The 25626-nt window shown below is 40.2% G+C and overlaps 1 protein-coding gene across 1 annotated transcript; it reads left to right on the top strand.

The window, feature by feature from the left end:
* Positions 1–15529: 15529 nt before the first annotated feature.
* On the top strand, positions 15530–17695 carry LOC110926479 (3-hydroxy-3-methylglutaryl coenzyme A reductase 2-B). The gene is made up of 2 exons (XM_022170245.2): positions 15530–16558; positions 16731–17695. Exons 1-2 carry the CDS (start codon positions 15648–15650, stop codon positions 17497–17499), a joined length of 1680 nt encoding a protein of 559 aa, XP_022025937.1. The 5' UTR covers positions 15530–15647; the 3' UTR covers positions 17500–17695.
* Positions 17696–25626: the final 7931 nt, after the last annotated feature.

The raw sequence follows: 25626 nt of genomic DNA, 5'->3' as shown, positions 1-25626 counted from the left end.
TCCTAACTAGTATGAACACGTGCGAACTGGAAGAGTGAATGCCTGTACCCTGGGTTTTCTGTCTAAGGTTAGAGTGTTCGTACAAATCCACATAATCGGACCAGTCACTCTTACCTGGGAACTCTTGGGGTGAGTGTCCACTTATAGGCGAGCATGTCTTCGCGATACACTATGAGGATCTATTTGCTTTGATTCAGTCTTGGTGTTGTTTGTTTGCTTCATGATTCAAACAAGTGACCATCAACCGTGATTATGGTCAGTGATTGTAACATCCTATTCTTACCCAATACCATTTTATTTGTTTCCTTTCATGTTTTCCTCTTTTAGAATGCCTCCTCGACGCGAACACCAGATAGCAACTGCCGAGCTGGCAGAAATTATTGCGCAGCAGATGGCTGCTCAATTCCCAAATCTCTTTGCTCAATGGAACCAAGCCAACAACAACAACAATGGTACATGCAATTTCAAGAACTTTAACTCGGCTAAACCACTCAAGTTTAGTGGTTCTGAGGGAGCAACTGGGCTTCTCCAATGGTTCGAGAGCATCGAGAATACCTTTCGCCACGTGCAGTGTCCAGAAAATCGCAAGGTCGAGTTTTCTTCGAGTGTGTTTCAGAAGAGGGCTCTTACATGGTGGAACGGGGTAATGAGAGACCGTGGTGCAGATGTTGCTCTAGCACAAACATGGGCTGAACTGAGAGCTCTTATGATGAGAGAGTTTTGTCCTCGTCATGAACAACGAGCGTTGGAGAAGGAGTTTGATGATTTGAAACAAGATAGTGGCGAACACAGGGCATATACTGATAGGTTTGAGGAGTTGAGTCTACTTTGCCCGACTATGGTCGCCCCACTCGACAAGGCTATCGAAAGGTACATCGACGGCCTGCCTGACTCGGTACAAGACATTGTCACTGGTAGCAACCCTACCACACTCCGTCAGGCCATTGAGCTATCAGCAACCTTGACTGAATCGCAGATCAGAAAGCATAAACTTTTTCGAAAGGGTGACAAGAAACCAATCGAGGAATCAAAGACCATGGATGAACAGACTGAATCTCCTAAGGAGTCAAAGAAGCGAAAGGCTTCTCAGAACTTCGCCATGGTCGCTCACAATGGTCAAGCCGTCCCCAACCAACCAGCTCAACCCCCTGCTAGAAAACCATACAATGGAACTGCACCCTTGTGCAACCAATGTAGCCTCCATCATCACGCCAATGTACAATGCCGCAAATGCCAAACTTGTGGACTTATAGGCCACACAGCAAGAGTCTACCCAACTGTAGCTGCGCCAAACCAAGCTGGCAACAATCCTGCTCAAGGTCGTTTTCTACCAGGCTCTTGTTTCAACTGTGGCGAGATGGGTCATTTCCGAAGAAATTGCCCAAAGCTTGCTAATGCAAATCCAGCACAGGGATAAGCATCTGACTGACTAGAAGACAACATCGTTTAGAAATAATCACTTCTTATGTATTATTTTCTTTTGTTGTCAAGGTCCAAGAAACCGTTGTTATCGTTGTTTATAAATAAATCTTTTATTTGCATTGCAATGTATTTCTGTGGTTGCATGTATAAACGACATATCCCTTACAATACCGACAATCAAGGGACCGTATTCCTTGAAGAACAAACTACCCCCAAAATTCTCCCATTCTATAATCGCTTGCGTCTTCTACAAAATTCCTAAGTACCCGTTTATTCTAAGGAAACGAAGTACAAAGCGCAAGTTACAACACAAGACGAATACCCAAAGTACCACTATAAATCCTTAATAGGGTACCTAAGGACTTCCCGTAAGTCTTTAATTGTTGTATACCTTAATTCGAATGTGGTGATTCCTTGTAATCAAAAATCGAATTTTGGGAGATCTTTCTATCTTCTCAGATAGATCCCAGTGAACATTGAGACCCGTCGATTGGTTTCCATATCCGTATTCAATCAATAACAAGTTAATAACAAATTATAATCAAGTTAAACAATTATGTGACTTTGTGCTTATGTGTTCCCTTATGTGTTGTTGTGAGATCCAAATTATGTTATCCAAATCCTCGTAGAATCTTACATATCCTTGTACAAGAGATTCATAGTAGGATACCCAAAGGTATTACTTAAAATCCTCAATGGACTTCTATGTTATAGTTAAGTCCTTTGGATTATAAAGTACTACTTCATAGTTAGACCCCTTGAGTGGTCTAGATAAACAGATTGATCCAAAAAAAATCTGGCTAGGGATATCACGTGATGATATAGCTGAAAGGACTCCTTGGTGGCCTAACTAAGAAGATCCCCTGTCGATCTAATTAAAAAGGAACCGATGGAAGTCTAGTCACCCTCATCACAAGTTTGATATCCTTCCCCGAAACATTACAAAACAAACTGTGCGGACTGTGCAAGGGATTACGTAATTATGGATGCATACATAATTATGGAATTTAGTGCACAGAAATCACAGCAAGTTCTGTCATGTGTCTAGAGTTAACCCTATTCATTTCCAATTCTGATGAAGCAACCGTTGAAAATGACTCCGTTAGTTCATTTTCGTTTCTGACGATTTATCCGTTGGGGAAATGAATATCCGTTGTGAAATCCTTCATTTCCAACTCTGAGGAAGCAACCGTTGAAGATGACTCTGTTTGTTCATTTTCGTTTCTGAAGATTTATCCGTTGAGGAAATGAACATCCGTTGTGTAATCCTTCATTTCCAACTCTGAGGAAGCAACTGTTGAAAATGACTCCGTTAGTTCATTTTCGTTTCTGACGATTTATCCGTTGGGGAAATGAATATCCGTTGTGAAATCCTTCATTTCCATCTCTGAGGAAGCAACCGTTGAAGATGACTCCGTTAGTTCATTTTCGTTTCTGACGATTTGTCCATTGAGGAAATGAACATCCGTTTGCTTATTCCGTCATTTCCATTTCTGAAGAATACTCGTTGAGGAAAATGACTCTGTCTGTTCATATTCGTTTCTGAGGAATGACCATTAAGGAAATGACAGGATATTGCCTTGCATATCGCTGGTGGTTATTTGGCAAAGTCACAAATAGACTCCTACGAATAAATTTCGGGACGAAATTTCCTAAAGTAGGGGAGACTGTGACACCTGTGTCACCGCGACCATCAAACAAATACCAAGCCGATGAAATATTGTATTTCATACTTGGGATCTTGTATAAATATGTGTATGTTTTGCACATATCAATTATTGTTCAATTTCAAACTCTACATTGCTTTCTAGAGCATTATACGCAAACTGGTGCGTAAACGTACTCAGTTTAATGCGACAAATACTCCGGAACATCAACATATACTCAACATACCTTAAATAACCTTTACATAACTTAGAAATAAGTTTTGAAGGCTTTGGTATAGCAAAAACAAGTTAATTCGCTTACAGGGACTAAACTTGACAAACTGCGAAAGTATGCCAATTTGAACTGTAACGAACATTCCGAAACATGTCCATAAGTTAAACATACCCTAAATATCCTTTACATAGCTTAGAAATAGGCTTTGAGGTGTTTGGTATGCTAAAACAAACTTTTGGATCATTCAGGGACTAAAAGTGTCAAAAAGTGCACAAGTTTGCACTTTCGCGCATAACTTACGTTCTGAATACATCCGCACATCCAAAAATTTATGTAAGCAACCTTATATTATGCCTTAGTGTTTGGCATGAGAAAAATCCATTCGTCGCGTCATTTGGATCATTTTTCGCGCTTATGCGCATTCCGTCGTAATTAAGCGAACATCGCGTTCGTACGACCAAACGAACCAACATCCGGAACATTTTTGAGCATGTTTCATGTCCACAATCCTTAGGCATCATTATAGGGCCTTAAAGTTGGCTTTACGAGCCTTAGAAGTGTCGGAAATGGCTTAAATACGCAACAGGGACCAAAACTGGCATTTTTGAAAGTATGTGCAGATCAGAAGCTTCAGGCGGCCCGCGTGAGTTTTGCCTAAATGTTGACGCGGGGCGCGTGAGACTGTCAGACAGAATAAATGTTGCATTTAATGCAGTTTGGCCTTTCGATCGATCAAGGGGCAATGCCCTTTCACCCAATCAAGAGCCAAGGGGCATTTCCTGACTTACCACAACATTGTGACAAGTGTACGCACAAGATCGTGGCACGATATTCGATAAACGATCCTAACGGTTATGCTTTTCCTATAAATACCCCCCCCCCCCCTTTGTTCCAAAAACCCACAAGAATCTGATCTAAGCTCCAAGTTGGAACCTTTGTTTCATACCTGAGCTATTTTGATCTAGATTAGCTTTCGGGGACCCTCCGTAAGTCTTCTTTCGCTCTTTTATTCGCTTTTCGAGTCCGAAAGTCAACGTTTTGTTGACTTTCTGCATTGACCAGCCTATGGTCAACACGAAGTTCATGGAACTTCATAACGTGAGCGTGATCACGATGGTTATAGTCCGTAGTGACTATACCTACTGATCACCACGTTATCTAGGCTCAGTGACGAGTCGTAGTTTCGGCCAAAATGCGCATTCTTGCGTATTTTGTAACCAAACTACTCGTGAGCATCAAAGCTGTTTGTTTTGACGCCAAACCTGTTTTCTAAACTTAGTTAAGCATGTTCTAACATGCTTAGCTCGTCACTTTTAGTTTAGCGCTTATATAGGGTCGTAAGGTAAGCGATCTAAACCATCGCTTATACTTTCGAACCCGACCCATTTGGTCGATCATTAGGATCCGACCAAACACATTAGGTGACCATAGCTATAACCTTCCGAGGTTATACCTTGTAGTCACGATGTTAGGCGTTCCGAACGCGTTCTACGCGAACGACGCGTTAGGGTAGCATAAGCTACCTAAACGGGTCGTGACGGACCGTAAGCACTTAGGTTAAGTTTCATTTTAGTATGTAGGCTTTGTTAAACCATATTACACGAGTCTCCATACTCGTTTAGTTTACGAACCCGCGTACTATCCGATCCTTCCGATTTGGTCCGGTATATTAACATAGCTACCTATTAGGTGCCGTTTGATATCCCGTGATCTTTAGCATTATCTGGTTATTATACAAGAACTTCAAAGCAATCTCAGGTGAGTACATTGAACCCCTCTTTTACTGTTTTCCAAACTGTTTTGGGGTGAAACACATGTGCCTACTTGCTACTTTCATGCTTTCCGGTTTTCACATCATATACTGCTATGTTCGATAGTACATATATAGTACATGATTTCATTGTGTTTATGCTATGTATGCCCATTGTGTGCGTAATTAGCACATTATTTCACATTGCATATCTGTTGCATATGCTCATCCAGCATATGAACACATTATTCTATATTTTGAACCGTTGTACTCTACAATACATTTCATGCTACGTACGCCCATTGTGTGCATACGTAGTACATTATTTCACATTGCATATCTGTTGCATATGCTCATCCAGCATATGAACACATTATTCTACATTTTGAACCGTTGTACTCTACAATACATTTCATGCTACGTACGCCCATTGTGTGCATACGTAGTACATTGTTTCACACTGCATATCTGTTGCATATGCTCATCCAGCATATGAACACAGTATACTATATTTTGAACCGTTGTACCCTACAATACATTTCATGCTACGTACGCCCATTGTATGCATACGTAGTACATTGTTTCACATTGCATTTCTGTTGCATATGCTCATCCAGCATATGAACACATTACCCTACATTTTGAACCGTTGTAACCATTTGACTATGTGAACCGTCTTACTCCTTTTGATTTCATGAACCGTCTGTAACCATTGAACCGTGTAAACCAGTTGTATCCGTTGACATGAATTACATTTGACAATAGACATTTAACTATACATGAACATTTCTACCGTTGTCAAACATTTCATTCTGATGGTTTGGTTTGAGTAAGTGATTAAGTAACGAGGCGTGTGTAATATGATACAAGCATGGTGGATACGCCGCTGGTACTTCCTATATATAAGTGTTTGTATGGTATTAACATATCGTAGCGTTATTTGAATCATTTCAATTTGAGACATATGACATTTTATACAAATAACACACTTTTCACGAGACATTGCTTTACAAACGACTTATCTTATACAAATGCATTTTTCATGGTTATCCGTTTAACCATACAGTGTCTTCTTATTTATAAATATCATTTGATCTTACCGTTTTTCAAATGATTTACAAGACAAAGCAAAATACGAGGTTCATGACTAAACATTTTCTCAAACATAAGTCATGAATTCCGTTTTCACAAAACCAATGTATCTCACAGGCATTTTTATGCTGACGTACCTATTTTCACATGTGTTTTCAGGAGATGATGCATAGGACTTATCAAGACATACTTAGGCGGACCTGTGCCTTAGTGACTTAAAACGAGACAAGAACTAGTTAATTTATGTTGTGTATTCTTTGGTTCTTGTTTAAGACAATGTAAACTTTCATGTTTGATAAATAAAACGAAACTTCGTTTACCATGGATTTGAAACAATTGATTCTGTTACAACACTCCCCGACATTTCCGCCACGTTTTGTATGTTCTACGTGGTCGGGGTGTGACAATATATATTTGTATGCTCTATAAAGGCTCAAAACTCACTTTTGTGGGAATGGGTTTTTACGTGATCAAGTATATATAATCAAATTTTAACTAAGCTTGTCATGCCGTTTCATAATTTTCTTATGTTGGTTCTTTTTATCACGACGTTATCGGTTGTAAATTTGTAAAAATATAACCTTGTTAGAATTAGAATTCCCAACTTAAACTTAGACAAGTAAAAAAAATTGAAAATCTTTTGAAAAAATTTTGGGGTGATTAGCGGTTCCAATAGAGTTTTGTGTAAGGCTTGTTATTAGGACTTGCAAAATTCAAGGTTTTAGCATCCCCCCACACTTAAATTACACATTGTCCTCAATGTGTCCCAAAAATGAGTTTTTAGGTTGATTGAATGTGTAAAATGGTGTTAAAAGCAAAATTTTATATTACTGGTAGTCTGGACACGACCCCGTGTTGATCGAACACGGCCCCGTGTTCAGGTGCCAGTAACGAAAACTTACAGAAGGTGGACACGGGGGCGTGTTGGCTGGGCACGACCCCATGTCTGGCAAAAATCTGCAGAAAAATAAACAAACAGCAGGTCTGGGAGGTGGGCACGGGGGCGTGTTGGCTGGACACGGCCCCGTGTGGACAGTCTGCAGGGCCGAAAAACAGGTTTCTTTCTCCGGTTTTCCTGTCCTGGCTTTATTAGTGCTAATGTTTAGCACTATAAGCCTCATTTGTACCTGTTTTATCAGTAAATACCACACCAAGCAATACCGAACATCCTAAATTATCAAGTTAATAATCCAAACCATAAAGTGAAAAGAAAAATAAAGCAGAAAATAAAAAGAAGTTAAGGAAAGTAAATTGTCTAACACTCGGCACGCAGGCCGTCAATTGTTTTGATAGATAAAAGGGGACTTTAACCTGTGGGCTCACCATCAACCCGTTCCTGCTCCTTCTCCACCCTCCTAATCCATGTCCTCATCACTGTCATCACCTCCTTCCCCATGACCTGCCATATATTCTCGGATGCTCCCGATGTCGTCTTGGATATCGGTGATGTTTCGTTCAATAGCTCCGACCCGGTGGTATGTGTTGTTGGCAAGGTTGTATGTGTTCCTGGTGCACATGAGGTTTTCCTGCAAAAGATCATGTAAACTTTGAAGGTTAGGAAAACCACCTCCTTGGGAGGAGGATTGGCCCGGATCACCATGGGGTTGATATTGGTAGTGGGGAGGTGGAGCATGAAGGACTAGGGCCTCCTGTGGGTTCCGTGCATGGCCTTGCATCCTTTGAAAGCTCACTAATCCGTCTTCCGCCTCATAGATTAGGTTCATGGCGCGGCAAATGTGTATATCGACTCGTCCCGACCATGGGCTCCTTTCAAAGGGCCTAGGAATGCGCGTGAAGTGCTTGAAGAGGCGGTACACCCATCCCCCATAGAAGATAGGGGTTGGTGCACGAGCAAGCCGGTTCAGATGCATGTTTCGAAGCAGGAGATACGGAACATCGAGGGGTCTTCGGTTGTGGATGCAGTGAAGGACTACCAAATCTCTTAACCCAACAACACCGCCACTGTCGTGTCTTTGACTAAGTGTGTAAGTGAGGAGCCTATGAATATAGCGATAAAGCGGGTCCCTCAGCTTAGTACTCTTTGTGCTGCTTGAGTTGTAGTATCCTTCACCAATCTGGGCCCATGCAGCTTGGCGTTCTTTTTCATCCAGATCTCGCAATCCCCCGGTGTTTTCCTCATTTCCCGAATCTTCCTTCGTATACAGTCCCACTATTGCCCCGAATTGCGCCATAGAGATCGAGTATCTTGTCCCACTACATCGAAATGCAACCCCCTCATTGTCAAACGGGTCACACCTTGAAGTGAAGGTGAAAGTGCTGTAGAACTCCATAGTGCATTGATGTACCGATCGAAGTCGAGTGGTCAAGGCAACCCTTAGTGGTCCTGTAACAAGGTTGTTGAACCGGTCAAACTGGTTCACCATGGTTAATAGGTCCGTGCACGCTTGCCTTGGGTATTCCTCGGGTCTTGTTTGAAGTATCTCATATCTAGCCCTAGCATCGAGCTCACTTGCGTTGAATCTTGTGAACTTCGACATCTGAAAGAATACACCAAAAGTTAGCACGAAACAATGAGATTTTCGGAAGAAGCTGCAAACAGTGAGCTGGACACGGCCCCGTGTCCAGGCGTCTATTACTCAAAAACTTCATTTTTCGACCCGGTCCCGAAAATCTGAAAATTTTTGGTCAAGTAGTAGCGGTTTCCCTCGAAAATGAAACCCCAAGTGCCGTTTTTCTCAAAACAAACCGTCTACCCCTTCAATTTTATCTTTTTCGGTTCAAAAACAAGGGTTTGAGGTTGTTGTGAGAAATTGGGCAAATCTATCAACAATACAAGTGTATTTACTTCCCATTATACTAATCTAAACTAATGCTAACAAATTATTTAAAAAATTTGAGGTTCGATCCGGATGAACTTCAAGAACCCTAGATTTTCCCCAAATTTTTGATGTTTTAACTACATGCAAGTAACTAATCTAACTACTAATGATGATAGAATCATACCTTGATATTGTTAGATCTAGAAGTAACGTTGAAAATCTGCAGAAAATCGCTTCGGACCAGAGCTTTTTCGGGGAAACGGGGCGTGTGGAATGATGTAACTGTTGTGAAAAGAGGGTTTTATCCCGACAGTCGCGCAGACACGGCCCCGTGTCCAGTGGACACGACCCCGTGCCGAGCGAAGTTTTGAATTTTTTTTTTGTGCTCGTGTGAGTGCCCGTTTTTCCCAAAAACATGGTTAGAAGACTTATCGGTTTCGATGTATACTCACTTGTTCGTAACATACCAGGTATGATGTGGGTGCCTTTTTTTATTCGTCGACCGTTTGAAACGAGATCTCTTCTTCCTCATCCTCAATGGATCCTCGATAGAGCTTTAGTCGTTGGCCATTGACTTTGATTGGAATTCCATTTCGAGATTTAATTTCTACTGCACCGTGAGGAAAAATATGGGTGATGGAAAAAGGTCCTGACCACCTAGATTTTCGTTTACCCGGAAATAATCGAAGTCGTGAATTAAACAATAGAACTTGGTCTCCTACTCGAAATTCATTAGGCTTAATGTATTTGTCGTGTAAATTTTTCATTCTTTCCTTTTAAATTTCTGAGTTAGAGTATGCATAATTCCTTAGTTCGTCTAATTCATTTATTTGACAAAATCGATTTTTACCTGCAATTTCTAAATCTAGGTTTGCACTTTTTATTGCCCAGTAGGCTTTGTGAGCTATTTCTACTGGCAAATGACAACTTTTTCCATAGAGGAGCTTATACGGGGTTGTGCCTATAGTTGTTTTATAAGCAGTCCGAAAGGCCCATAAAGCACCATCTAGTGTATCAGCCCATTCCTCTTTATTTAATCCTACGGTTTTTTCAAGTATTCACTTTAAACCTCTGTTAGTCACTTCGGCTTGTCCGTTTGTTTGAGGGTGATATGCTGTTGAGACCCGGTGATAGACCCCATATCTTGTTAAGATTTTTTCGAGTTGGTGATTGCAAAAATGGGTACCTCTATCACTTATTACTGCTTTGGGTGTTCCGAAATGAGAGAATAATTTCTTCAGAAATCTTACCACTACTCTTCCATCGTTTGTTGGAAGTGCTTCGGCCTCGACCCATTTAGACAAGTAATCAACTGCCACAAGTATATATTTGTTTCCTTTTGACGGTGGGAAGGGTCCCATGAAATCGAGTCCCCATACATCAAAAATTTCACAAACGAGAATACCATTTTGAGGCATTTCGTTTTTGGAAGAAATATTACCTGATCTTTGGCAAGCATCACATGTCTTTACAAGATTTTGCGCATCTTTGTAAATGGTCGGCCAATAAAATCCTGAATCAAATACCTTTCGTGCGGTACTAGCGGCACCATGATGTCCCCCATATGGACCTTCATGACAATGGCGGAGAATTCTTCGTGCTTCGCTGCCATGTACGCACCTTCGGATGAGTTGGTCAGCACACATTTTGAAAAGATAGGGGTCTTCCCAAAAGTAATGCTTCACATCGGCAAAGAACTTCTTTCTTTGGTGATGTGGCCATCCTTTGGTGACTATACCGCTAGCTAAGTAGTTAGCGTAGTCGGCATACCATGGTTCTTGTCTACTTTCCACCATTTCCAGGGATTCTGTTGGAAATTTTTCATTGATTTGCTCGTCCCTGGTTGCTTCCAAAGCTGGGTCTTCTAGGTGTGAAAGATGACCTGCCGCAGTGTTTTCTGCTCCTCTTTTGTCTTTGATTTCAATATCAAATTCTTGGAGGAGTAGAATCCACCTGATCAAACGTGGTTTGGCGTCTTGTTTCTTGAAAAGGTATCGGATAGCTGCATGATCTGTATAGACTATAGTTTTAGAAAGAACAAGGTAAGAACGAAATTTATCAAAAGCAAATACCACGGCTAGTAATTCTTTTTCAGTAGTTGTGTAATTCTCTTGTGAATCATTAAGTATTTTACTAGCATAATAAATTGGGTGGAAATGCTTTTCTTTTCTCTGTCCCAAGACTGCTCCAATAGACTCCGATGCCCGTTTTGTGGGATTGGTTACTATATTCCACCTGGTGTGGGATATAAGAATCAAAACCTTTATGTTCATCTTTAAATAAAGTTGTAAACTTGTCAGACAATATTGTATCTGTATTGTAAACACTTAACTTATGTTTTGTTAATGGCATTTGGAGTTATTTTATGAGCATGTAGTATGTTTACCTTTTGTATGCAATGAGAACCTTTCAAAATCACACCTCGTGCTTTCGCCTTAGAAAGGGGTGTGACAATGTATGGACCGAAGTGGGTGATGGTAAGAATACGTTCGCCTGGTTCGATAAATGGGATGATGTATATCCTCTTTATTCTTTTCTTACTCCTAGATTAATTGCGAATGCGGGATTCAGCATGGAGTCCAAAGTGTGTGATGTTTTCGGCCAGGAGGGACGGCATTGGCCTATTATGTGGACAAATCGTTTTCCGGTTTTAAGGCTCTTGCGTGATATCGAACTGGATGTGTCGAAGCAAGATAAGCTGGTGTAGAAGAATAGGATGGGGACCGTGATTGATTTTGGTACCTCCTCGATGTGGGATGATATTCGTACTACTCAGGATGAGGTCCTTTGGTCGAATATGGTTTGGTTCTCGCAAGCTATTCCTAGACACTCGTTTATAATGTGGCTTATTGTCAATAAGAAGTTGAAGACTCAGGATTTTATGAGTAGATGGAACACCTCGGGTAATGCTAACTTTAATCTTATGTGTTGCTCGTTGTGCACATCAGGTCCGGACTCTCATGAGCATTTGTTTTTTGAGTGTGGCTATGCTTCTAAAGTTTGGGACGGTGTCAAAGTTAGAGTGGATATGGGAGCGATCCCTAACAGATGGAATGCTATTTTTGATTACTTAATGGGGATAGCGAATTCGAAGAAGGCTAGGCATGTTATTGTTAAGCTTGTGGTTTGCGCTTCAGCTTACTTCATATGGAATGAACGAAATAGGAGATTATTTTCGCCGCAACGAAGGAATCAGGAGCAGCTGGTTAATGTTATTCTTTCTACTGTTCGGTTGAAGCTTCAATCGATGAAGTTCAAGCAGTCCGTCCATATGGATAGGATCTTGCAAGAGTGGGCGTTGCCGCGGGGTCTTATAGTTGCTGATGATGATTGTGGCTAGTTTTATTTTTTAATGTTTTGTGTTTGTAGTCATAGCTAATTGGTGTGTGTGTTTTGCGTTGTTTTGGCGCTTGTTTACTCTCGTTAGGCATGTCTTTCGGGAGAACTGAGGTGTGTGTTTGCTCCTCACTTGTTTGATTGGTTTGGTTGGTATAAAATTCACCGGGGTAACCCTTTACCAAAAAAAACGTTGCAAAGGAGAGATTCAAAGGTGTAAAACATTGTTAGATCCTAATTGAATCTTGATTATATACGTTGCTTGTGTTCGGTCCACACACGTGTACGTGTCGTTTCACAATCGTTCGGGAGTCAAACACGATCCTACAACGCGTTCACATTACCAAACATACCCAAAGTTATAATTATAGTATAGAACTAGTTGAATTATGTTTTAGAGTTTTGTTGTGGCCTGAGAAAGAGTTTTAATCTAAATGGGCTTCTACGTTGGTTGGGCTGCATTGTTGTGGGGCTTCATTTTAAGCATTTAGTGGGCTGGTTATTATTAATTTGGTTTGGGCCAATGGTGGATTAATGGGCTGGTTCTTGTAGTGCTCGCTTGGGCATACTGATTGTTTAAGAAACTTTTTTGTTGGACCAGTTATTCACATTCGGCCGTGACTACTAAATTGGGCTTGCACAAAATTTGTTTTTGGACCAATTCATTTAGTTAATTAAAAGGGGGCATTTGGGTTTGGTACAGTGGCGGACCCAGGAATTTTTCCATAGGGGTGCGGAACATTTTTAAAAATTTTAGGCCCCTAGGTATATGAGTAAAAAAATCGGTTCGTATCGGGTCGGGTCGGGTCGGGTCATGTAAAACAAACGAACATAAAACAAAATTTATATAATAATAAAAAACATGTAAACTTTGTTACAAACATAATTAAAACGTCGACGCCCTACGGGTTTTCATTTTTTGAAATCTATCCAAAACATCATTTAAAACTAATTTTTTAAACAATTCTTTCTCTATGTAACATAAGTTCATTGCTCCATAACATAATGTTTCAATTTTAATTTTCAACTATTCAAGCCTAGAAATCATAACGTTAGTTGTAATCACCCTAAAAATATATAAACAACATAATCGTCCTAAAAATCATCTAAACAACCATAAACAACGTCAAAAACACAAAATTTCAAACCTATTTAACAACTTTATTACCTTTTTTTCTCCTATAATATCAACCAAAATCATCAAAATAACAAAGAAACTTATCGGGTTCCGGTTAGATTTGCTGTCAAACGACGGTGGTATGGTGGCTGATTACGGTGGTCGCCGGCTGCTGGACTGTTGTCGTTGGGTGATGTTGTTCGTTGGCAGTGCAGGGACGCAAGAGAGGGAGGGAGCGGGAGAGAATTTCTAAAGGTTTTGGGCTTTAATTATTTTATTATAGTTTGAAATATTGTTGGGTTTGGTTAATGGGCTAAGACTTAGTAGGCTAGCTAGTTAGGAATTATAAGTGGGTAAATGTATGGGTATTTGGGTTTAGTTAGTTAGGTATTAAAAGTTATATAATTTAGTTATTATTTTTTTTTAAATAAGAGTTTACTAAAAAAATTAAAATATAAATTGATAACACTTTTTACCTAAGGGGTGCGGACGAAAAATTTCAAGGGTGCGGTCGAAAAATTTCAAGGGGTGCGGACGAAAAATTCCAAGGGGTGCGGACGGGGTTTTCGAAGGAATTTAACACTAAATTTTTTTTTCTCCGGGGGTGCGCCCGCCCACCTTGAAGTGGGCTTGGGTCCGCCCCTGGTTTGGTATACGCTTCTTAAGAGCGAACAAGATATTGAAGCCAACTTTGTTCAAATATGGCCTATTTTTGGCATTTTTAGATATTGGGTCAGGTTACAATTTTTAAGAAATTTAGTGGGCCATTGATTAAAGTTAGGTTGGTCTACGTAATAAGAAATGTGGTGTTTACCATAGGTTTCCAGTTACAACAGAACAGTTGGTGAACCGCTATTATTGACATAATCTCGCCAGCTAATCCTATTTTTAAAACGGTCTTTGAAGCGTTTTAAAAAAATCTTATTATGTGTTGTAGAGTCGTTTATAAGGGTTCCTTAACCGTTTTATTAAATGTAATACACTGCTTCCTTTTTTACTAGTGGTAGACGATATCGGCTATGTGAACCGTAGCCGGTGATCTCTCGATGATAATATCCATTGGTGAATTATGTTGGTAACCCGTTGATAAGTTGTTTACCCACACGATATTCCCAGACAATCTTACCAATGATTTCCACTTTTACAAGGGACTTCCAAGAGATGCGCTCGTGAGTGAAAGCTTGCTTTATAGGGTCAAGTTATTTTCTATAAATTAACCTAAAATTAAACCCACTACATCACCACCCAAAACCTAAAATTAAACCTACTACATCACCACCCAAAACCTAAACACACACCCCCCCCCCACCCCACCCCACCACCACCCAAAAACCTAAACCCCCCCCCCACCCCCTGCAAAATATATATATATATATATATATATATATATATATATATATATATATATATATATATATACCTCACCAAAAAAAACCCCCAAAAAACCTAACCCCCCCCCCCACACACACACACACACCTCAAAAACCTAAAAAAAAAAAAACTAAACACCCACCCCCACTCAAAAACCTAAACCCCCACCCCCTCGGCAAAAAAAAAAATTATTATTTTTTTTTTTTTGGGTGGGTGATGGGGGAGGGGGTGTGGGTTTAGGTTTTTGGGTGGTGATGGATGTTTATGTTTTTTTTTTTTTTTTTGTAGTGGGTTTTTTTAGGAGCCTTTGTACCATTCTTACAATTAGGATTCATTGTATTTGATCCTAATCCTTGCTTTATAATTTTATAATGTATTTACATGGTTCTTGAGCTTGTCGCTGATCCCTCCTCCTAATATACTCGTGATTCTGTATTTTGCGTAGCTTGTAGTCCTATCAGAATTAAAAATGAGATACATGCTAAGTGTATGGTAATTACAAATTAGATTTCTTATTTAACAATGTCAATAAGGAAGGATTCGGTTTTTTAATTTTATCTAAACAAATAGAACTTTAGACGCCCATGATTCGTGTTTTTAACTTAAATAAAACAAGACAAAATAAATGCTCATTAATTTCTTATTTGAGGTGCTGTTTTATTCATTTTTAATTACATGCACTGCACTGCCCATTGCTGACTTATCCTCTTCACATTTCAACCTAGGCGTTCTGTGTATCCTTCCTTGTCTATAAATAAATAGTATCACCACCATTTGCAAATCAATAATAATAATAATAATCAGTCCTTACTTACATACGTAACAAAACCGATACATTTACACAAGTTTGCCATTGTCATCGGCTCCATCCTGTCCGCAAAGCACCGTATCAAAAGGGATGGATGTCCGTCGACAATCTTCGCATCCCACTTCTCATAAGCAGCAGATGTTTAAACCTAACAACAAAAAGATGGTGGATGTCTCAAAAGCTTCTGAACCTCTACCAACTTCCATGGCGATTTCGAATGGTATTTTCTTTACTGTCTTCTTTTCGGTTACATACTTTCTTCTTATCCGATGGCGTGAAAAGATTCGTGATTCCACTCCCCTTCATGTGGTCACCATGTCGGAAATGGCTGCGATTATCTTGTTTGTGGCATCGGTTATCTACCTACTCGGCTTCTTCGGGATGAGTTTTGTTCAAAATGATGACGAAGAAGAAGAAGAAGAAGAAGAAGAGGACACCGCAGCTCTGGATTGTGAACCAGAAGTGGCTACAAAACACAAGGATTTGGTGAAATTACAACAGGAAACAGCAACCGTGACTGAAGACGATGAGGCGCTGATCCAAGCAGTGGTTGCTGCTAAAATCCCATCTTACTCGTTGGAATCAAAGCTTGGAGACTGTAAGCGTGCTGCTTTCATTAGGCGAGTGGCGTTGGAGAGGATAACTGGGAAGTCGCTTGACGGTTTGCCTCTAGAGGGGTTTGATTACGAGTCCATATTGGGACAGTGTTGTGAAATGCCGGTTGGTTATGTTCAGATACCCGTGGGTATTGCAGGCCCGATGTTGTTGGATGGAAAGGAGTTCTCGGTGCCCATGGCCACCACTGAAGGTTGTCTTGTTGCTAGCACTAATCGGGGTTGTAAGGCCATTTATGTATCTGGTGGTGCCACCAGTGTATTACTCAAGGATGGGATGACTCGAGCTCCCGTGGTTAGGTTTGGAACCGCAAAGAGAGCTGCTGAGTTGAAGTTGTTCTTGGAGGAACCGCTCAACTTCGACACTCTTGCTTCCGTTTTTAACAAGTAACACTTCTCCTTTCTACTACCTCTTATTTAAAAAAAAAAAAAAAAAAAAAAAAAAAAAAAAAAAAAAAAACTACTTAATTTTATCATCTAACATTTTCTATACAGAGTTCTAAAATACACTTTGCATAACAGTTTGATCAGTAACTTTATATGAATGCCATGATTGCAGATCAAGCCGGTTCGGGAGACTTCAAAGAATCCAATGTGCGATTGCTGGGAAAAATCTATACATAAGGTTCACTTGCAGCACAGGTGATGCAATGGGGATGAACATGGTTTCCAAAGGTGTTCAAAATGTTTTGGACTATCTGCAACTTGACTTCCCGGATATGGACGTTCTTGGCATCTCGGGAAACTATTGTTCTGACAAGAAACCGGCAGCCGTCAACTGGATAGAAGGAAGAGGAAAATCAGTAGTATGTGAGGCAATCATAAAGGAGGAAGTTGTAAAAAAGGTATTGAAGACAAGCGTAGCTTCATTGGTGGAATTAAACATGCTCAAGAACCTCACTGGATCAGCCATGGCGGGTGCTCTTGGTGGGTTCAACGCCCATGCAAGTAACATTGTGTCCGCTGTATATATCGCCACCGGTCAAGACCCAGCACAGAACATTGAAAGCTCGCACTGTATCACCATGATGGAAGCTGTGAATGACGGCAAAGACCTTCATGTGTCTGTGACCATGCCATCCATAGAGGTTGGGACAGTGGGTGGTGGAACTCAGCTAGCTTCACAGTCTGCTTGCTTGAACTTGTTGGGAGTGAAGGGTGCAAACAAAGAATCCGCAGGATCGAATGCGCGGCAATTGGCTAAGGTTGTGGCCGCGGCTGTTCTAGCGGGTGAGTTGTCTCTCATGTCTGCGATCGCGGCAGGGCAACTTGTGAAGAGCCACATGAAATACAACCGTTCTAGTAAAGATATTGCCGCCAAGGGTTAACCTTATACATCTCAGCCATGGATCTATGAGCTTTCTGTGATTCTTGTTTCAATTGCTGGTACTTGTGTTGTTATTTATGTTATTGCTGGTTTGATTAAGCTCTAATAAGGTGCCTAAAGTATATGTTATTATTATGTGTATTTTTATCACAAAATTGTATTTATTATTACTTATATGAAAAAGAGTTTTTTATATATATATATATTAGACTACTCGGAGTTGAAGGGGCTTAAAGGGGGCGTGGAGCGATACGTGGATGCCACGTCAGTAGAAGCGGCTTTGCCCTTCAAGCCCCAAAAAGCACAAGGTGGTTTTGGGCATTTTTTGGGACACACCTATTTTTTTTTTTTGTTAAAAAAACTAATCAAACCAATCACCAAACCTATCAAACAACAACAACAACTACATGTCAAGTCACCATGAACAATTTCCCAAAGCCGGATGAATTCACCCAAGCCATTACCCATGCCATATCCATGCCCCTCCATGTGAGCGGTGTTGCAGGCGTGGAGGGGGCTCCCATGCCACCTGACGTGCTTAGAACGTAAACACAGACTAGTTTTAAGGCAAAAAGACAAATACCATTTATACACGGTCTAGGCAAGCGTACCAATCGGAATACAATATAGCTAAGTTAAGTACCAAAGTATTAATTAGGGACACAAGATATACTAGTAATGAACCTAATACTTAATATGCAATCTAATGAATAACCAGAATCAAATTTTTTTTTTTTTTGGGTAAAGGGTTACCCCGGTGATTCTATATATTCACAACCAAACAAAACAAGTAGTGTAGAAAGCCTACACTAGTTCAATCATGAGACATGCCCTATGAAAGTAAAAACCAAACTAACAATCAAAACCAAAACTAACAACCAAAACTAGACACCCATCTAGACACAAACAACTTCAATAAAACGAAACAAATCAGCACCATCGTCGTTAATATCATTGTCGTTGATCTTCCACTTCCCAAGAAGCCTTTGCACACTAGCCGTATTCTTCAGCTTCGCTCCCATTAGCTTGTAACGCACCGTGTCAAGAATAGCTTTGCTTATCACTTCTGGTGGCCTCAATTGGTTCTTGAAGATTCTAGCATTACGCTCCTGCCAGATATAATAAGCACTAGCTGCAACCATAAGACGAGCAACATACGTAGCAACAGACTTTGACCGAGCACGAAGGACCAGCCAATCAACAATATCCGCCCATTTAGGATTTACCGACTCCATACCAGCCTTTTGTCTAATCGAAATCCATACTTGAGAGGAGTATTTACATTCAAAAAACAAGTGAGTATGAGAATCATTATCTGCATAACATAGAAGACAGCACATCATGTTCATATTCTTTCTACGCGCCAGATCCTATTGCAAAATCTTATCTTGAGTCGTCAATTTACGTTTCATAAACAACCACACTAGGAAAGCATGCCTTGGAATACATTGCGCAAACCAAACAATACTACTCCAATCCACTTTCGGCTCCCTGTATCGAATCGAATGCCACACACCCGAAGCCGAAATCTCACTTATATCATTCCCATCTTTCCATAAGACCCTGTCATGTTTATTCGGATTAATATGAATATGATCAATCTGATTCAGAACTGGATATAGGTCTCTCCATGCGACAGGCCAAGCCCAGCTCCCATTCGGTTGGATATCGGCCACTTTATCATCCAACTTGAATCACGCATTTGTAATAGTACGAGGAGTCAAAAAATCACCCAGCGGCCCTAGGTTACACCAATTGTCATACCAAGCTGAAGTTTTCACACCATTGCCAATATCGGTCCATATAAAAGCTCTCATTATCGGCCGCATTTGAAGGAGTTTTCTCCAAGACCAACAACAGCTTGAAGGCACATTGCACATCCAGAAACTTTTACCTTTTAGTCTGTAGGCATGCACCCAATCCACCCATAACGAATTCCGTCTAGAGATGATACTCCCTATGTGAGAAGACATGAGAGCTTTATTCATGTCCCTTATCTGTCTAATACCCAACCCTCCTTCATACTTCGGAATACACACAGAATTCCAAGAAACTTTGGCTTTACCTTTATGAAACGAACCATCTTGGGACCAAAGGAAATTCCGCATTCTAGCTTCCAACTCATGAATGATACGGCTCGGGAGAATAAAAACAGAGGACCAATAAATATGCATAGAAGACAAAACTGAAAGAACAAGTTGCAGCCTACCAGCAAAAGAAAGAAGTTTGTTTCTCCAGTGCATGATCCGTTTATCTAATTTCTCCACTAGAACACTGCAATCTTTATAAATGAGCCGCGAGGAAATAAGCGGTACCCCCAGATATCTCACAGGCAAAATACCCTCCACAAAAGGCATAATATTTAATATGGCATTTTTAACTTGGTTAGGCACATTACAAAAGAAAACCGTGCTTTTTTGATTACTAGGAACTAACCCTGACATCTTTGTGAACTTTGATATGGAGCTCATGATGCACTTCCCTGAATTCACTTCTCCTCTAGCGAAAAGAAAAAGATCATCAGCAAAACAAAGGTTTACAATTCGTTGTCGCTCACACTTATTATGAAACCGAAAAGAAGAATCAATCTGAATCGTCTCATGCAAAATGGCTGTCAACACCTCCATAACCAAGGTAAATAAATAAGGCGAAACTGGATCCCCTTGTCTAAGACCACGCTTCCCCTTGAAAAAACCATGAACGTTTCCATTAACACAAACTGAATAAGTAGTAGAAGACACGCAAACCATGATCCACTCAACCATTTTGATGTTGAATCCAAACCCAATCAAGATACTTTTAAGAAACCTCCAATCAACAGTGTCATAAGCTTTTTGTATATCCACTTTGAACGCACACCTAGGAGGCCCAACATTTATATGATAATTGTGCATCAATTTTTGGGTCAAAAGGATATTATCAGATATTTTCCTGCCCGGTACAAATGCAGACTGGTTAATACTGACTATTTCATTCAACGCACCTTTAATTCTCTCCGCAACAATCTTACTAATGCACTTGTATAAAACATTACAACATGCAATAGGCCGGTAGTCTGACACAACCGAAAGAGTGGGCAGCTTGGGAACAAGAACTATAAGCGTATGGTTAATCTCACGCAGTAATTTTCCAGTAACAAAAAAATCAATAATAGCACTAGAGACATCTTTCCCAATAACAGGCCAAGCATTCTTAAAAAATGCAGCTGTAAACCCATCAGGGCCTGGAGCTTTATCAATGCCAATAGAAAACATAGCCGATTTTACCTCTTCCTCTGTGACTTTCCTGATCATATGAGCAGCCGTGTCTGGATTCAAAACCTTAATGAATAAATCCGGAGCCGGACTGAGCGAAATATCTCCTTCACAACCCAAAAAATTTTCATAATGGTGAACAAAAGCTTGTGGGACATTATCATTCTCATAGACAACCCCTTTAGAGTCTTTAATAATATCAATCCGGCTACAATGATTCCTAACCTTCAACGAAGAGTGGAAATAAGCCGAATTCATATCTCCAGCTCTCAACCAATCCACTTTGGATTTTTGTTTTAGAAAATGCTCCTCATCCAAAGAGACAACCTGAAAATCTTGGCTTAAATTAGCTTCTTCAACCCTTAGATCCAGATTTGACGGATCCTGATCAATTCTTTGCTGAATATAATCTAACTTCTCACGCAGCGACTCCACTTTCTTATGCAAATTTCCTTGTTTAAACAACAGGGCCCGAAGAGGATTTTTCAGCATCCGAAGCCGTTTAATAACTTGGAACTGATAAACACCATCCACTCTTGATTCCCACGTCCTTTTCACTATCTCCATGAACTCCGGTTTATACACTAAAAAATTAGCCAATTTAAAAGACCTAGGCTTCAACTTACCAACTTCAGGAATTTTCAAGATACAAGGGCAATGATCCGAAATTCTATAAGGTTGGAAAATAGCAACTGAGTTCGGGAATGTCGTTACAAACGGAGTATTCCCTAGCACTCGATCAATCTTTTTCAGCAGCCCAACCCCCTCCTTCGGCTTCTGGCTCCACGTAAAGTGAAAGCCCGATCTATTAATACGAACATCTCCAGGTTATCAACACATGCCTGGAAGTCTTTCATACCCGTGGAAACAGAAGAAGACCCCATAGATTTATCTTCAAGATTCAAAGCTGAGTTAAAGTCTCCCATAATACACCAAGGATTATTACCCACAAAGACTTTGTGCATGGATAATTGGTGCCATAGCTCTCTACGCGTAACATAATAATTGGCAGCATAAACTATCGAGCAAAAAAACCGTCCTTCTATCCAACTTGAAGAAAAGCTGAAGATGCATTACCTGTGAAGATTGTGATAGGACCATAACATCAAAGATCTTTGGGTTCCAACCAACAATGATTCTGGTTCCTTTGTCACAACAGGTTCCATTGGACGTCCAATCCCACAATCTAAAAACTGATTTACAAACCCCACCCAGTTTATCAACATCAACATGGGATTCTAAAATAGCACACAAACTTAAATTAGAATCTTTCACAATCTGCCGAACCTCCTTTTGTTTCAGAGGGCGGTTCAACCCCCTTATGTTCCAAGAGGCGAGACTAACCATTAGAAACCTTTGTAGAAGGAGTGCTTGCCCCTTTTTTGTCATTCGGTTTCTTCAAGTCTTTAAGAATAAAATCATCCATCTCATTAGAAACCTCCATAACCTCCTCATTATCCGATTCATGTTGATCATCCTCTGGTTCTTTTTTATCGTCCATAGCACCCATTTCAGCACCATCCAACACGTCAAAAGAATTACTAGTTACAATCGAATTCAAAGTTGAACCTCTATTCATCTCCCTTTCGGTTTAGAAACCACCGGCCTATACTCAAACTTTTGCTTTTGTTTATTGACTTGGAAACCCGGCTTCCTAGCAACTTTTTTACTCTTCACTCATTGATAACCATCCGCATCTATCTCAGGATACTTCTTATCCAAGCGATTAACTTGCACTGAGTGCTTATTTTTTTGATCTACACCCTTTACATAAAAAGACTTTTTTGGTTGTTTAGGACACAAATCATCCGAGTGTCCAAATACACAGCATTTAGAACACCTATGCGGGTACCATTCATATTCGACATGCATAGTTACCTTGACAAAACCCTCTCCATCAGGTTCAGGAATGGCCAAAGTTATTTCTTCTCTCAACTCCTTATCAGCCGAGACCTCTATTAAAGCTCTAGCATAACTACTGCGTCCCCACATATCCATACACATCGACGTGGTATAAGAATCTAGAAGCTTTGGTTCACCAATTGTTGTAGCAATCATACTCAACCCATCCTCTGTGTAAGCAGCAATAGGAATGTCGTGAATTTTAACCCAAACTTGAACCTTCTTGACCTCCTTTTTTTTCCAGTTTGACCGTACGATTCCATACACTAAGAAATAGCGGCTGAGAACGAATAATCCAAGGACCATCTTTTAGAACTCCCAACATACCAGCTTCATCAGAAAATTTGAAAAAGAAAAAACCATTCGCGTTCATCATCGATTTTTGTAAACCAAATTTCTTCCAATTATTACGTACAAAATAATCGACAACCGGAAAAGCCACATGATCTCCTAAGAAGTACCCATACAAAGTATTAGCTAGTTTATCTTGCACCGCTCGAACAGAATCACGCGGGAGAACAACATCACATCCCTCATGCATAACAGGACTTGCAAGTGCTCGAAAGTTAACCTTTTTAGTAATGGGAGCCGTAACCGAGTCAGCATAAGACATAGAATTTGAAGAGCAGCCTTGCAGAGGACGAAATTCCTTCAAATCTAATCCAAATATATCACCTTCAGTCCCGACATCTTCACGACCAAGTTGACAATTCTCCACTCCAACGTTCTGGTCACCCGGCTTCTCCAAAGAGACAGGAACATTAACCTTAGAAATATCCTCACAACCAGAAGTAGGGTTTGCATGGGCGGGGGTTCTAAAATCAGTGAACGTAGGAAATTTCCTGGTCTGGTCACCCACAGGAACCGAAACCTTTGTTAATCCATCCAGAATAGAAGTGCCTGACGTCGAATACATTCCCCTCCTTGGCAATAGCGGATTGCCTTCCTTGCCCGTAACCCTCAAACCAATCCCCTTTGATGAGATTGATCCTCCATCTTCCTTGACCAAGCCCTGATCGTTAGAAACCAGATTGCCGGCACTACCACCAGTTTTGATACGATTATCCATTGCAATGAAACAACTCTCTATAAACTAATGAAGCAGCCCACCAAGCAACAAGAAAAAGATCGAAGAACCAAAGACAAACCGAAAACAGAAAAATGAAACCCTAAACTAGCTAACCCTACCCCGTGATTCTTTCTAACCATATAGAATAATCAGTGAATCAAGGTGTGGATGACCGATAAACCAACAACTCTATACAGTAAGATCGAAATCAATAAGAACAGGGCGGCGATTGAGAGAAAGAAAAAACAAAACCCTAATTTCAAATCGTTCACTATTGCTAACAAGTTCGTTATAGAAATTTTGATAAATCAAAACCCTAATCACAGACTGTTATACAAAGGATCACGAAGTAAAATCAAAGGTTTCCATGAAGATTGAGAATCGCCTGGCTCCAGAATCAAAACTTAAGAACTACTAAACTCGAATTACTAGAAATGTTACCAGGAGTTAAGAGAATATAACTATCCTAGACTCGAATCAACGAAGACTGTTTAGATTGATGATAGATGGACTTATTGAACCAACCCAAGACTTAACTTGACTATGGCGTATGAAGTGCTAAAATAGACTGATTCAGGGTAAGGTTAATCTTATCAAACTAGGGTTAAGGCTTTAGATGCACCTTTTGACCTACTTCAATAAAGCTGGTAACAATATGAATTCTTATGACTTAAGGTTTCTAGCCTAGAGCCGAGGTGAACCACGAATTATAGCGGTTTAAGAACTACCAAGATAAGACAATGTAGAAAATCTTAATCGGTTTCTAGAACTAGATCCTTCCCGTAATCAGAACATATGTTTAACCAATTATGATGATTGGTTATTTACTATCGGTTAAAGTATCAAGCCCTAGGCTAATGGACATCAATATACCATAGAGATAAGAAATACATAATCTAACATGCATAACTTCACAGAAAGATCAATATCGCTACACATTTAACATCATAACCAATATCAGTATATACAGTTTTGCATCATAAGAACTGATCATACTATGCTACTAAAATCATACAAATAAGAAATCCATCATCACTCATAAACAAAATCCACATATCATCTCATCCGGAAAGTTATACAAGAGTTTAGCCAAACATGACAAACCAATTCAAAACAAAAGTCAAATTCATCATTATGAACAGAAGTTTAAAGACTAGAAAACTGTAAAGATTAACTCGTGGAATCAGTTATTGCTCCCCCGTGATTTAGATCTTCAAGTGTTGCCCTATTTTCTCTTCAAAATCGTCTTCACTCCCATTCTATAGCCCTTTTTTCACCTTTCTTCGAACTCCACTTGGTGTTTAGGGTTTCCATCATATTTCTTTTATACCACGGACAAAACCTAAGATTCGAATGTCGTACGAGCCGTACGCTTGGGCCAGATTACGACTCGTAACTTCTGACTGGACCCACTCTGGCCAAAATCCCAACTTGGATTATGTACTCTTCTAAATTGGCTGCAGATACGATTCGTATCCATCAGGTCGGGAACGGGTCGTACCTTCACGAGTCTTCACATCCATCCTTAGTCTTTTAGCCACTGGTTATCTTATCAAATGAGGGTTAAGGTTCAAATGTTTATAAGTGCATTGTCGTCAGCATGAGCCTTATTAACGTTAAGCGTGCATCCACGGGTTAAGTTGTCATTCGCAAGCCTAGGGTAATTGCATTTGAAGTGGTTAGGATCACAACTAAAGTAGGTTCCATATGGATAAAAGGGACGAACACTTAACGCATGTGGAGGAGGTGTGACAAGTCAAGCAGGTTTTTGGAAAAGCTGAGTTTAATAGTGTAGAGAAAAACGACAAACGTTAGTTAAATGATCCAGTTGTGCATAGATAGTACATTGATAACAAGGTGTATCGACATTGTGATGATGGTCACAACGATTACACAGAGGTGC

Source organism: Helianthus annuus, chromosome 17 (assembly GCF_002127325.2).
Source record: "Helianthus annuus cultivar XRQ/B chromosome 17, HanXRQr2.0-SUNRISE, whole genome shotgun sequence".
NCBI lineage: Eukaryota > Viridiplantae > Streptophyta > Magnoliopsida > Asterales > Asteraceae > Helianthus > Helianthus annuus.
This window is presented reverse-complemented; position numbering and strand designations above follow the sequence as displayed.

Excerpts from the sequence above, each read along its gene's own strand:
- LOC110926479 (XM_022170245.2), top strand. The coding sequence starts at position 15,648 with ATGGATGTCCGTCGACAATCTTCGCATCCCACTTCTCATAAGCAGCAG. Across the intron at positions 16,559-16,730 it reads CTTGCTTCCGTTTTTAACAA|ATCAAGCCGGTTCGGGAGAC; the intron begins GTAACACTTCTC and ends CCATGATTGCAG.